Source organism: Pieris napi, chromosome 13, assembly GCF_905475465.1.
Source record: "Pieris napi chromosome 13, ilPieNapi1.2, whole genome shotgun sequence".
In the NCBI taxonomy this organism is placed as follows: Eukaryota; Metazoa; Arthropoda; class Insecta; order Lepidoptera; family Pieridae; genus Pieris; species Pieris napi.
Window position 1 is genome coordinate 1,166,433 of NC_062246.1, and position 15,426 is coordinate 1,181,858.

At 34.8% G+C, this 15,426-nt stretch overlaps 1 protein-coding gene across 2 annotated transcripts; it reads left to right on the forward strand.

Moving 5' to 3' along the window:
• Positions 1-11,000: 11,000 nt before the first annotated feature.
• Positions 11,001-15,138, forward strand: LOC125055471 (glucose-6-phosphatase 2-like). Of its 2 annotated transcripts, XM_047657934.1 has the most exons (7): positions 11,002-11,233; positions 11,640-11,804; positions 12,142-12,333; positions 12,451-12,581; positions 13,681-13,877; positions 14,256-14,377; positions 14,833-15,138. In XM_047657934.1, exons 1-7 carry the CDS (start codon positions 11,178-11,180, stop codon positions 15,059-15,061), a joined length of 1,092 nt encoding a protein of 363 aa, XP_047513890.1. In that variant the 5' UTR covers positions 11,002-11,177; the 3' UTR covers positions 15,062-15,138. The 2 variants fall into 2 exon arrangements, with proteins under 2 accessions (XP_047513891.1, XP_047513890.1); XM_047657935.1 differs by lacking the exon at positions 11,640-11,804 and having other exon boundaries at positions 11,001-11,233.
• Positions 15,139-15,426: the final 288 nt, after the last annotated feature.

Sequence of the window (15,426 nt, forward strand, 5' to 3'; positions counted from 1 at the left end):
ATAAACTGGACTGCTGCACGCGACTACCGCTGCACACTTATAACCCAACATTATTATTACTATGTAGGCTAAGAAAATTGTAAATACTGTATATTCGATTGTTGATTACTAATAAACGTTATAAACTCTCATCAAAAATAAAAATCGACCATCAATCGACAAAGTGCTCTTAATGACAATTACATAAGAGCTTTAAAAAGCTTTCAATTAACTCCATAACAAGAGTATCACATTATCTCACCCCAAAACGGCTAATTGTAACTTTGCTTCTGTGACATATTGGGAACGCTTTAAATAGAAATAATGCCGCGGTCACACCATGCGCTATCATTTTTAAACACTTAATAAAAACTGTACACGTACTACAAGCCCCAATTTTTGTTTAATTTTTGCTCTCAAACATCTTACATGTAAATAATAATTATTATTACACTTCAACACATTAATATTCCCACCTCATTCTTTGTAGGTATGTGCCCTTCTTTGGCAATGGTCTCCTCCAAATGGCACTGTGCCACTCTCTGTCATGTACCACCTGCTATTTCCTTAATTTGTTCTATTCGAAGTTGTCTTCCTCTTTTTCGTTAATTTTCCTTGGGTATCAGTTTAGTACTTTCATGTTCCACTTTAGTTATTTTTATTGTAACATCTGCTACCTTATATTTTTTTATTTTTTATTATTACTGGGTTAAGAATATTGTAAATACTGTATATTTATTTTTATATAGATTGTGCGGTGGTTTTATAATTAATCAATCTGAATGTACCTACTTTCTTTGCAAATATTCTTGTTAGAATCAATTTCTTAGAATTCGTATTCAGTCGAACTTGCTTACCGCGAGTCGCCAGTTATATCTATAGCTTGCTATCTGAATACAGACTTTGAACTATTAAAAGTATTTAAAATGTCTGATGTCACATTATGGAGCTTATTTTTATGTCCACATTTCGCTTTTTAGTTAATGCATTTCTTATTAGTGATTGAAGTTAAAAAAAATCAAATTAAGAATATTGATTTATATATATATATCTAGTAATTGAGAAGTGTTGGCCTAGTGGCTTCAGCGTGCCACTCTCATCCCTGAGGTCGTAGGTTCGATGCCCGATATTAATGAATTTTCTTTCAATATGCGCATATTAATACTCGATCGAACCTACCGGCTTGCGTTAGACCCAAACAGACGGCGTGTGACGGGCACAGGAGGCTGTTCTTGCCTATGAGATTGACAAATGATCATGAAACCGATACAGATCTGAGGCCGAGATTTAAAAAATTGTAGCGCCACTGAATTTTTTAAAATATTAATTAAAAAACGAACTACTTATAAACTAATATAAACCGTGTTAATTGTTTTATTTACACTTCGTTATCTCAAACTTCGTAACGGGCGGCTGTATCGTAAAAAACCGATCTTCCAGGCAATCCCTTGTATGGAAAATAAAAGAAGAAACACCAATTGAGGTGTATAAAGTTAACAATAAAAAATACATATACAATTAGAAACTAAAATCTAAACAAAAAAAAATAAAAGTACATTATTAAAAAAGTAAAAGCTACATTATTAAAAAAAAATAAAAAAGGTGATTACGAGGCAGAAGATATATATTATCAAGGTTTCTAATAATTGACCAAAAACATTCAAATATATAGAGTTTTTAAAAATCGACTTAATAGATACTTTTATATTATTCTATAAATGATTGGTACCTTATAATTAATATTAACATGATAATGTAATAATATTTTTTAATTATGTGATGATAATATAGTGATAAAATAATATAAGAATCGACTTTGATATGATAATATAATTTTAAATGTAAAATTCTACCTTTTAATTAATATGTCAGATACATTTGCCCGATTTTGTACCATCTTTCAAATAAATGATCATTATTATACGCACTATAACTTGCAATAAATACAGATTATCGTGTTAAAAAAGTTAACTCCATTGACAATAGACTATTATCACTTGTGCGCTGTCAAAACAGACAACGATTAAGCAATCCATTTTCGAAATAATAAAAAAGAGGGTCGCAGGTGCCCGTTCCGCCCCCACGCGGCAATTTGACAGACTATTTATCCGGATTTAGCCGGCTTAGGAGCGGATATAACCGGTTCTAAGTGGATAAATGAGAATTAACTTTGTTTTGATTTGTTAACCCGACAGTTATTTAGTCTAGCTGATACGGCGTTTTTAAGTTGAAGTCTAAACGAAATGTTATTGATATATACATAAATATATAAGAGGCCGGCAACGCACTCGCGAGCCCTCTGCCATTGAGATTGTCCAAGGCTATCACTTAACATCCTGTGATCCTCCTGCCCGTTTGCCCCCTGTTTTATAAAAAAGCATATTGTTGGCAAGGGCAAAGTCTACAATTGTCTCTGTTTGTAGAAAGAGCGTTTATTGCACGATAATAAAGTAAACCTTTGCGGTAAAGCACAAACCACATTTAAAAATAGCTAAGACAGTGCCTATAGTGAGTTTGAGTTCCGTATATTTGATAGCAAAACAAATAACTAGTGATTTAGTTAATAGCGATAGGCAATTCTCTAAGCCTGAATTACATCGAAAACAAATCAGTAGCGCTCCAACCTTTTTAGGCCTGGGCCTAAGATCTCTGTACCCGTTTCATGATCAATTGTTAATCTAATAGGCAAGTAGATGATCAGCACCCTGTGCCTGACGCACGCTGAAGATTTTTTGGGTCTAAGGCAAGCTGGTTTGCTCACGATGTTTTCCTTCACCGTTGGGGCGAATGTTATATGCGGACCTAGAAAGTGCATTGGCGCACAACCGGATCGAACCTATGACCTCAGAGATGAGAGTCGCACGAAGCCACTAGGCCAACACTGCTGCTATATTAATTTTTAAAAATTCTCTAAGAAACAGTCAAAAGTTTTTCTCTATTTGCGGGACTTTCAACGCTTCTAACAAAATCTCAATACGAGGATTTTTAAACACGACCCGAGAACCCTATTGTCATAAAAATTAGGCAAATTCAAGGACAAGAAACAAAAACATTGCTTTTACCTAATTTCCAAGCGTCACTAATTGCTTTGCGACAAAATGGTCGCCGCCCGAAGAGAAATTATTTTATTGACGTATTATTTTCACTTTACAGTAGTAAATTATTGTTATATTGCAACCCAGATACACTACCACACTTTACGGCCAGAGACAAAAAACCCTTTGCATTGTCTCTGCTGTTTTGGCGGCAACTTTGACAATTGGCCAGTCGTATTTCATTGTCTCATTCAAATCATGGGTTGGTTAACGTCATAATTTTCTTATTGCTCTTAATAAAAACTCATGACCATTTAAGTTATCATAAATTTAAAATTACATAGAAAAACGTCTAGTAGGTCCAAGCAGTGGTAAAGGACTCTTTTAAAGGCTGTATCTATATTAATAGTTTCGTAATAGCTTTTAATATACCTAAATTAAATCGAAAGGTAAATTTGTAATTTATTTATTTTTAACAAAAGAAAGAAAATACCTACATGCGTGCCTTAGTGTACCTTTTTAGGTCTGGGCTTCAGATTTCTGTGTCTGTTTCATGATCGTTTGTCAATCTAATGTAGGTGATCAGCCTCTTGTGCCTGATACGCGCAGCCGACTTTTTGGGTCTAAGGCAAGCCTCACGATGTTTTCCTTCACCGTTCGAGCGAATGTTAAATGCGCACATAGAAAGAAAGTCCATTGGTGCCCAGCCGGGGTTCGAACCTTATTTATTAAAGTCGCACGCTAAAGCTAGTCTGTTGCTCTGAGAAGGAAAACCAATGTTATTTCTAAAACAGCTTAACAAACATAAATAATTCTATTGTGAATTTATTATCAATAATAAAAGCATTATAAACATCATCGAGACATTCAATGGGCCATGGGGCAGACAGAATCATTCTCTTAAGCAAATTCAATTGTTATTCCGAGAAGTGAACCCACGACGTTGCTTGACTCAAAGACCGGGTACGGGGGAATATTACCTTGATATTAGATGCTTACATAGCTTTAACCCTGTGTTAGAGCGAGATAGATAGAGTGTGCCCCCTCAGGGAGGGGGGAGATTATATTTTAATACAATAATTCTATGTGATCATACGGCGTTTACGAGAAATGGGTCGGTTTACATGAAGGAGATATTGGCGGATATATCTTTGTAAATTTTTTACAACTTTAGGTTTTTTTTAGGATACGTGCCTTTGTTTTATGTAGTTTGTAGTTTCTAGTGTGTTTATAAAAATATTAACCTACAATAAATCATCGGCGCTACAACCTTTTTAAATCTGGGCCTCAGATTTCTGTATCTATTTCATGATGTGACTCTCATACCTGAGGTCGTAGGTTCAATCCCCGGCTGTGCACCAATGGACTGTGTTTCTATCATTCGCTGGAACGGTGAAGGAAAACATCGTGAAGAAACCGGCTTGCCTAAGACCTAAAGAAGTCGACGGCGTCTGTCAGGCAGAAGAGGCTGATCACCTACTTGCCCATTAGATTTAAAAATAATCATGAAACAGATTCAGAAATCTAAGGTCAAGACCTAAAGAGGTTGTAGCGCCACTGATTTATTTTTTTGCATTAAAATGTAATTTCTTTATTTTAAATGTCCTTTCTGTATTTTCCTACATATGTAGGTCTAATTGTTGCGAATCAACGCTACAAAGTTACTATTTTAATAAGATAACTCCATTTAATGTGATAGGAACATGGTATAAAAAATAGCTAACTTATGATTATTAATTTTAATTAATTTAGAGATACCTACGATTTAGTACATACGTACTCCCAGTACTAAATTACTCATAACGACTAACATAGCATTCTTAAGACAACTGTATCTCAAGATATATCTCGCGGACATTATTTCCCGTAATCCAGTCCCAATGTTCAAAGATTAAATTTGCTGAAAGTCAGTTTATTCGCGCCTCGAGTACCCCGGGCAACATAAGTGCTGTTTTTGCTTGCTTTGCAGAAATTGATAGGTTTTGTTTACCATATTATATTTCTTTATGTGTAAATTATATTTATATACAAGCAAATTTGTTTTGAGTCTTACAAATATAATATATTAGCAGACCCGACAGACGTTGCCCGGTCTTAACTATGAATATTGATTTCCAATTGGTATAATTAACTAAAAAAATATTTCAGAAACAAAGAGTTTATTATTCTTATGCTTTATGATATACAACATTCTTTGTTTGTTTTTCATGTTTTGATATTCATTTTTCTTACATCCTCTTTGACGATATTTGCAGCACGCATTCTGTCAATGTTATGTCAAACGCCATAAGGTTACATCAAAAAAGAATTGTAAAAGCGCTATGCACTGAAAAAAAAATTGCTATCGTAATAAGTCAGGATTACCTATTCCGCGCAATCTCTTAAATTTTTCTTTCATAAGAACCTTCTCCTGACAATAACAAACGCAACAAAAAACTAATTAGCGAAATCGGTCCAGCCGTTCACAAGTGATGCCGTGACTAAGGGAAATAGGGATTCATTTTTATATAATACTAGCTGGCCTGGCGAACATCGTACCGCCTAACAGTCTATTCTTTATTTTTTTTAAATAGTTATTCTGCTATTCGGGACACTGGTCTAGCTAGTAAGATAAAAAAAGAAAGTTGATAAGACAACAAATACATTATGTCAAAAATAAAAATTTACCTTCCCGGAACCCTTTTTTTTTTTTTTTTTTTTTAACGTCAGGAAATGCTTTTACGCATATCCCTGCTGAATTTTACTCCAGCAGGGATTATGTGGGACTCAGACATAATATTTACACGGTAGGTACCCACTAAAACCTGACGGATGCCTTCGGCTCGCCAAAGGGCGGAGGCAGGTAACAGCTGTGCCCTATCCTTACCCCCGCCAAACGCGAATGCCACAATATCAACGTGACTCCTCCCACGAACAAATCATCAGCATCTTAACTTAGGGCAGACGTGCGAAAGCACGGCGTCGCTGCCCCAGTCGTCGTTTTCTTACCGGCGGAGCATCAGAATTGTTTTCGCGCTGACGCTCCGCATTCTCTTTCTCAGTCATGACGGCCTCACAAAAAGCCTTGAAGGCATTCCATGGGCCGTCATTGTCAGCTTCCACCATTCTTTGGATAATTAGTGGAAGCGACAGATTGCCAACAATGCTATCAGCAAGGACCGAGCGAAAGCCGTCCCAAGCCGGACACTCCTCAACAGTGTGCCTCACCGTATCCTCTCTACAGTCACAATGATGACAAGCAGGTGTCGCCTCTCTCCCAACGATTCGATGCAGGTAACTCCCAAAGCATCCATGCCCAGAGAGAACCTGAACGAGCCGATAGGAAAGCGATCCCCACCGTCGGTCCACCCAGTGTTTCAAGAAGGGACGAATAAGATCAACGGTTTGTAAACCAAACCGACATTCACTTAACTCATCCCTCCATTCTAGCAATATTAGGCGGCGATACTCCTCCTTCCAGACCTTGACTACCTCCAGAGGTGGGTCAAAACCACCACTCCTGGCTTCAGCTCGTCTCCAAAAAATTTCACCCAAAGCCAAAGCTTCCAAATGCCAAGGCGGAGTGGCGGCTATGACACATGCCGCGTCACAGGATACGGTACGGTATGCCCTAGCAATTCTTATGGCAACTTTACGCTGTGACCGTCTCAGTAAAGCCTTGTTGTAAAAAGACAACTTATCTGCCCATATCGGACACCCATAAAGCGCCTTTGCACGCACCACTCCAGCATAAAGGAGCCTACAGCCCCCGCCTGGCCCACCGATATTTGGCATTATACGACCCAATGCCATTGCAGTTGAATCAAGCTTGGGTTCCAGGGCAGCAAAATGAGCCTTGAAAGTCCATCGGGCGTCAAGAACCAACCCGAGGTATTTCAACGTCGACTTTAATGCCATATGAACACCATCCACTATTATCTCAGCGCCTCTAGGTGGTGACCTCCTAGCGAAACATATGACATCTGATTTTTGTAGAGCGACTCGAAGACCAAGTTGTCTTATACGAGTCACTACTTCTTCCACTCCAGCAGTAACTAACAAACTCGCCTCCTGATAATTACATCCCTTGGCCGTCACAAGTGTATCATCCGCATAACATATTAAACCTACTCCTGGCATCAGTCTACCTCGAAGGACTGCATCAAATCCAATGTTCCACAAAAGGGGCCCAAGAACAGACCCCTGTGGAACTCCACATCGAACCTGATAGCATCTCCAACCTTCCCGACTTGGATAAATGATCGATCGATCAGAGAGATAAGTTCCTACTACATGACGTAAGTACACAGGCACACCATGATAAAGGAGACCATCCATAATCGCTCTCCAGGGAATAGTATTGAACGCATTCGCAATATCTAGCGAAACCGCCAACACAGCCCCACCCCCAGAGACAGTTTCTTCGCACAAGTCCCTTAACTTAGCTAAAGCGTCAATTGTAGAGCGAGCACGTCGAAAACCGAATTGAGTATCAGACAGATTTGGACCAATAGTCTGAAGATGCTTCTCGAGGCGCGAGACAATTATTCGCTCAAACAGTTTGCCCACCTCAGGAAGTAAAACAATAGGTCGATAGGCCGAAGGTGAATCTACCGGTTTCCCGAACTTCCTAAGAAGAAGCAATTGTCCAACTTTCCCGGAACCCCTCCACTAACACTTGAACTCTATGATATGGTATTAAAGTTCACATTGACTTTTAAGTATTATTACGAATATTTTGTATGGGAATATAGATAAGTATTGTTTTTAGACTTTTTCACTCAATTTTTTTTAATTTTTCTCCGTAAGAATCATCCTCGTACTTCAAGGTATATTATAAAAAAAAATCAGACAAATCGGTCAAGCCGCTTTCATGTTATGTCGTGACAACGGAAAACGGGTTTCATTTTTATATATATATAGATATAGATAGTATGCCATTTAGTACTTTCTTATGGTTAAAATATAATATATTTTTTATTAAAATAAATATATAAATGATAGCACCAGTTTTTGCAGAACACAAGTAGGTATAAGTGAAATACCCGAGTTTCTAGAACTTTCTCAGAAAAGGGCGTGTTCTTAACATGCTTATAAAGATAGCTTGTCTAAAGTAAAAAACACAAATTACTATAGTTTTCCTATTTATTGTAATAGGTATCTCTTGGCAAATGATGTTAAATGTTTCACTGACTTCTGTAGGTCTCTGGGTTTTATTTTTTAGAGACAATTAGAAGAGACGTTTGCCGTGACTGATAATTAATGAAGAAAAGAAAAGCTGGCACCACTCTTAATTAACGGATTAGGAAAAATCGGTTTTATAGACACCCACTGTAAATTTTCCTGTAGCTATTAAATTCATTTTTATTCGGACTAGATTACAGTGAGACGGATTCCTCTATATATAGATAATAATATATTATATATATATACCTAAATAAGTTCTAAAACATACGTTATGCATAAATTTATACAAGAAAATATGACATCACTAATTTTAGACATATCAATTATATTAGAACAAGCAAACAAAATAAAAAACTGAAAAAAAAAATTATAACTATTAACTAATTTAAATCCCATTAAGAGCATGGCAATCAAAGTTACGGTAAGTTAGAAAATTGTTCTAAAATACATCAATATTCACTGGACCATTAAAAGTAGCAGATAAACGAGCCGTAGGTACGTACAGAAGACTTTTAGTTCTTTAACTCTAGGATTACAAAGAAAGGAAAAGAAACAAAATATTGTAAAAAAATAAATTAAAAAAAAACATACTTCTTGGCCTTTTTTGGAGCTTAATAATGTATTTTTTTTCCTAGGTCGAGAATGCTTCACACAATAGTAACCTCTACTCCATTCATTATGATGAATAATTGTGAAGAACCTTTGTCGCTGATCGTACAGCTACCATAGTATAATACTCAATTATTAATACAATAATCCAGCTTCACTGGCCTCGGGGGTTTAACGCCATCTAGTGGCGATTAGCGCGTCCAACCCGTGATTTCACGAAATTATTTTGCTTTAATTTTAAATAAAAATACAAAGGATTTTCTTGCCTCCACTGTGAAAATAAAAAATCTGATTTCCTTATTTAAAAATGTATAAGGTTGTGGTTATCTGATGTGGTGGTGGTACGCTATTTACTATATTTGTTTACAACATAAGCTACAAGAAATTTTACACCTACCTTTTAGTAAAAGAAGTTTGAACCAGAAATTAAAAATTTCTAATATATGAGTCCAAACCAATACGACTAAGGGTCTAACGTAGGGTCATTCAAGAGTGTACCTACCGATTTCCAAAAAGGCCGCAAAGCACTTGCTAGCCTTCTGATTATGTGTAGGTGCCAGGTGGCAGCAGACACTCTTGACCTCCAGCCCGTTTAGCCGATGTTTTAAAAAAAAGTTTAAAAGTGACTTTTACTTAATACCTATCTCTTGACTTTATTTTAGCCTTGTAATAATTGAATGAAGAGAACCATTTATTCATTAACGGCACACTACGTACAGTATGACTCAAAAGAACATACAGTATAAAGGGAAATTTAAAAAAATGCTTTTAAAATTATATTTAAGTACTGCCAGTTCTCAAACCAAGGTCGTAAAGCGAACGAGAGGAACAGGTAATAAATTCTCCCACACTCTAAGTACTAGTAAGTTAAGAAGACACAAAACAAGAGGAGTCCTTCAATTGGAGGCGACGAAATCAGTTGAAAGGGAATACGGAATACGACTCCGGAGGACGATGCGGACGTAAGACACTCAGTTTAGTCATAGCTTTGCCTAAATATAAACTAACGACTCCCAATGATGCTTCCTAACTTCTCTCTGTACTAAGTATTCCCCTGCCAAAAGCAAAAAGTGGATAAGATGAAAGTCATTTTATTAAATTTAAGTTAAGAAAGTTTTATTTAAAAGTATAGAAAACTGTTTATGTCCTTTGAATAAACTTAAACAGATATACAGTGGCATCTATTGTTGAGTAGCTACGAAGAACATAAATATAATAATTGACATATAATGACGTGTTTGTCACTCAACGTCATAATAGCTTGATATTTTTTAAATTTATTTGTTTGAATTTAAAAATAATTACATCCTACATCAATTTAATAAAAGGCTTGCTTCATAAGCTTATGAATGCACAGCTGTGCAAAGCCATCTTTGATTCAGTAGCGTATAGTAAAAATACGTATCGTGTAGTAAACATTTTGGGTATGTTCCGATATACACTGCGAGTACTGTATAGTGCTCCCACTGTTCAAAAATTTGTTCCGCTATGGACTGCAGTATACAGCCGCAGCGTCCTAGGAAATATATGACGTCACAAATCCCCGCTATACTTCTACTGCGAGCACTGGCGTTTTCGAGGTAAGGTACTCGCAGTGCTTTGATCACGTGATCAATCAAAACCACTTGAATGCCTAACGGCTGATATAACTTACAGTTTAATAACAAACATTTAAAATTCTAACTTACTTTCTTTGTAGTATTAATTCAATTGACAGTTAATATTAATATAGATTTTTTTAATGCGATAATACTTCAATAATACTTTTTCTTGTTGAATTGAAAAACTTTGATGCACTCATTTGAAAACTGTGTCGAAAAACGAAGCTGACTAGTATACTGGACTGCGTTCCGTTTTAAATTGTAACCAGTATAGCTGGCTATAGAGAAACGGTTTCACAGTATACTAAATTGACGGTACTCTGTACAGTGGTCGCAGTGTATATCGGAACATACCCTTTATTATAATTTATAAGTCTTATACTTTTGTATCTAACAGCTAGATGTCGCTTTATCATGATTAATATTTCGCATAATACGGCAAATATAAATACTGTTTCTGTTTTTTTACGTATTTAGCCAGAGAAAATGTGAATTTTAATTTGCAATCAAATAAAAACTAACATTTTCATATGCAAAAAATCAGGAACCTGCTAATCATACACAAATTGACAACATTAAAATTTCAATGAATGATCAATAAATGAATATGACATTGACATTCAAATTTTCAGTGTGCCGGCCGCCGTGTTACATTTAAAAGGGCGACTTATTTAAATTCAAAATTCCAATAATATTTGTTTGATCTTCGATCTTTTTTCACACGAAATGTTTTAAATTGAACGAAAGTATTAACATCTCTTAAAGTTGTGAAAAAGAAATCAGAACCATGAAGGACCATTTGTACGCACTCGGAGTGACCTGCATCCAACTTATCCAATATTGGTAATATTATTGATTTTTCCTTTGTGTCGCTTTTTGTTTTGTAAAAATTCATGGATATATATCTGAGAGACTGATGTATAACAACAACCTTTTTTATGAAAGTCCTGCCATAGACCCAACTGGAGGTTGAAAATTATATTAGCCTTCACACTCACCGATTTTTATTTTATTATTATTTTTCTATATATTTTTTAAAGCCTTCAATAATGGCTGAAGGTCACCTTTTTTGTTTAATAATATGGCATAAAGTGATCCGATAAACTTTATGGCATTCTAAAGTCTAATACCGGTTTTACCTATTTAAACAATTATGCACTTTCTGAAATAGATACTTACTATCACATATGTACCAAAAAATGTATAACATGTAGTTATTATACTTACAATATTTTGTAAAATTTTCCAGGTGCTCAGATTATGCTCCATTCTTAGAGCAAGTAAACAATTTCTACAATCCAAACAATGTACTGGATATATTGTTCCCAGTTATATCATTTGTGGACTCTGTATTTGCTTCACAACTCTTACTTGTCACATCATTCGGTGGCTGGCTAAATTGCATATTGAAATGGTATGTAACAGTTATTTTCGATAACCATATAATATGCTTTAAACAAATATTAAATACAGTCAACAATCATACAACTCTCCATAATTTGATTTTTTTCCCATCCCTTGAAAAATCGTTGATAAATTGAATAAATAAATGTTATTTGGTCACCTAAGCAATTTTAAATTGAAGGTATGGTATCTTGCTCACCAACATATGATAATTAATAAAAATTATTTTTTATTCTCTCAAGAATTTGAAGTGTTTTGTAAAATCGGGGGAGGTATTCCTATTCTAACAAATATTATTATTTTTTTTGGCCATGAGCATTATCAATATCTTTCTCAAATTTTTTCAGGTGGTTCCTAGAAGACCGACCATACTGGTGGGTCCATGAAACAAACTACTATATAGGATCTGAAAGACCTAAGTTGTTACAAACATCTCAAACATGTGAAACGGGGCCAGGAAATCCTTCTGGGCATACATCTACTGCAGCTTCCGTTCTAGTTCTTGCTATTATGTGGATTTCTCACATTTTTAATGATCGGTAAGCGATAGGAACTTTAGAAGATATGTAAAAGTTCTCCTGTATAATTAGGGGTCCTATTTATGTACGATCAGTAGGTAAAAGAAATGACAACATAATGAATGAAATTATTTTCAGCAAATGGAAGACATCTCTTTGGAAGTATGCCGTATACCCACTGTTTGGAAGTCTACTGATTAGTGTGATGTTGGCAAGGATGTATATAGGGACACACTTTCCACACCAGTGTATTGTAGGAGGGATGATTGGTAATATATGCTTATATTATAAATAAAGAAAAATATTTTATGTATATTGAATAACTATGAAATTATTGAATCGATCATACAATTATTTATGTATAAAGCGTAACATATGGTACAGAATATCACAACAGAAAATTATTTCTTTTAGATAGCTATCACTTTGTTTGGTTGAAAATTGTGTTGTTGTCCATTTATTAAGGAAGCTAGTCCCTTTTAAAACCTACATGAAGCAACTGCTGAAGGTTTAAATTTGTGCTAATCTCTGAACCTTGAATTCAAGAGAATCAATTCAATTTGTTTAATAGCCTAAAACTAGTTTATAAAAATTAATTTTATAATTAAACTAGCTGATCCGGCAAACGTCGTTTCGCCATGTATATCATTTATAATAAAAAAATAGGGGTTGATCGTAGAGGGGTGAAAGTTAGGGGTTGTATGTATTTTTTAATGCTGTATCATAAAAAAATAGAAATTAAAAATTTTGTCTAAAAAATAAAAATAAAAATTTAGGGGTGGACTACCCTTAACATCTGGCGGGCTGATTTGTGAATCTAAACCATTCCCAGATCCCCTTGAAGACACACAAAAAATTTCATCAAAATTGGTCCAGTCGTTTAGGAGGAGTTCAGTCACATACACACGCACACAAGAAATATATATATTAAGATTTGGAAATTGTCAGTAATTGTATAGAATAAATAGAAAAAATGTATGACTATTTTACGCTTTTTAATATTATTTACCATGTAATTGTCACCTTAATAATTAAATTTACAAATACTATTTAAATTAAGTAAGATATTATAAAACTGTCCCAATGTTTTGCTTACATTTGTGCTATAAGTCCTTATTCCTAGAATTCTATTTCTATATCTGACTTTGATGAATTTTTATGGGACTAAGTATAATAAATTTTCTTAACTATGCGAGCAAGTTTATATTTTAAAATATTTTATCGACTCTGGACACTTATGAGACCATTTTAGTACTACGAGTAACAAAACCGATAAAATTAATTTATTATTATTATAATCATATAGCCCGATACAAGAGAAATTTCTCATCTCGCACAATTAATTATCATGTATGTTTTCTATTTCAGGTGCGTTCCTGGCTCCAGCACTATGCATCTACATATCAGATCCTTACATATGGCAGTATGGTTCCTATTTGAAATATTCACCCAAACAATCGATTAAATTTCACATGACATGCGCAGTGACAGCGATTGCGTTGTGTCTCGTTACATATCACACGTTGTTATTGAGTGGAATTGATCCGGATTATACTGTCAGATTGGTGAGTAAATTAATATAGAATACACAAAAAAAATATTTGATACGAGGTATAAAGTTATCGCTAAAAAAAGGAAAAACTTGGCGTTTCTAGTTTGTAACAGAGTTTGTATTAACTAAAGTTTAAACCAAAAACTGTTATAATTCTTTTTTTTTTTTTTAATATTTGTCCTGTAACTAGTCTGTCGTCATTCACGATTTCGCCACAACCTAGTTAGTAATTTGTGATTTGGACACGGCATGGTCAATTTGCATGAAGTGACCATGCGTTGACTATTCAAGATTATGGTCATTTGAAATTACCTATAGACATACATTTCGGAGTAACTATTGCCTTACTTACCTTTACAATAACTAATTTTAATAGATATATTTTTATTAGGCGTTCCGTTGGTGCGATAACCCTGATGACATTCATGTATCAACAACTCCAATGTTCGCAATGGTCCAATGCACAGGGGCAATGCTCGGATGGGCTATGTTTGTTACTCCAGCTGTTGCAAGGTGAGTTATCTGGGTTTTGCCTTATATAATTTTAGAATTTTATATAATTGTACTATTTTTTTTTTATTAAGTCCTCTTTATTAAAAAAATCTGTTAAACTCTCAACTAAAGTACTCTTTCGTCTCTTTTTGTCATATTGTGATTTTGCGGTGATGGAAAAGGATAGTACTTTCATTTTTAATTAATATTTATCGTTTATTTGTAGTAAGGAAATAGTATAATAGAATTGTATTAGATGGACTGTCTATGTGCGCACTTAACATTCGCTAGAACAGTGAAGGAAAACATCGTAAGGAAACTGACTTGAAAAAAAAGTCGATGGCGTGTGGCACAGGAGGCTGATCACCTTCTTGCCTATTAGATTGACAAATCATGAAAGAGATATAGAAATCTGAGGCCCAGACCTAAAAAGGTTGTGGCGCCAATGATTTATTTTAGTTTAATTGTTTTTTCAGATTCCGCCACGACACATACAAGAGATCTTTCATAGTTTCAGCCGTTTCCACTATTCTCATAACATACGGATTGCACTGCGCAGAGACCGCTATACCCGATGACAACATTACGACATTCTATTCACTGAATTTCATTATAAACATCATTAAACCACTTCTCTATCTGAGGGTGTTGCCAGAGTTGTCGATGTTGCCGTTCAAGGACAAACCTCAAAATTTTATTAATTAAAAATGACGAGGGATTTGCGCGGTGTTTAATATCAAATTTATACCAAAAATATCTTGAATTTATGGCTCATTTCTAATGTCTAGTATAAAAAAAATAGAATAAGTTGATGTTGAAAAATTATCACTGGCAACAAAAAAAATCGGTGTTGTGGTACTTACTGCATTTAAATGTGTATTTGTCTAAGCACAAAGATGCTGATTTAACCAGTAGTTGTGTCTGTATTGAAATAAAGATTACCTTAATTGTATTTTTATTAAAGTACCTTTCATCTCTTTCTCTTAAATTGTAATGAAACGAAACAGTTGAGTACTTTTTTAAAAAGGTGCCCTTTTTTAAAAATTGGGCTATAAATAAGGCGGTAAATC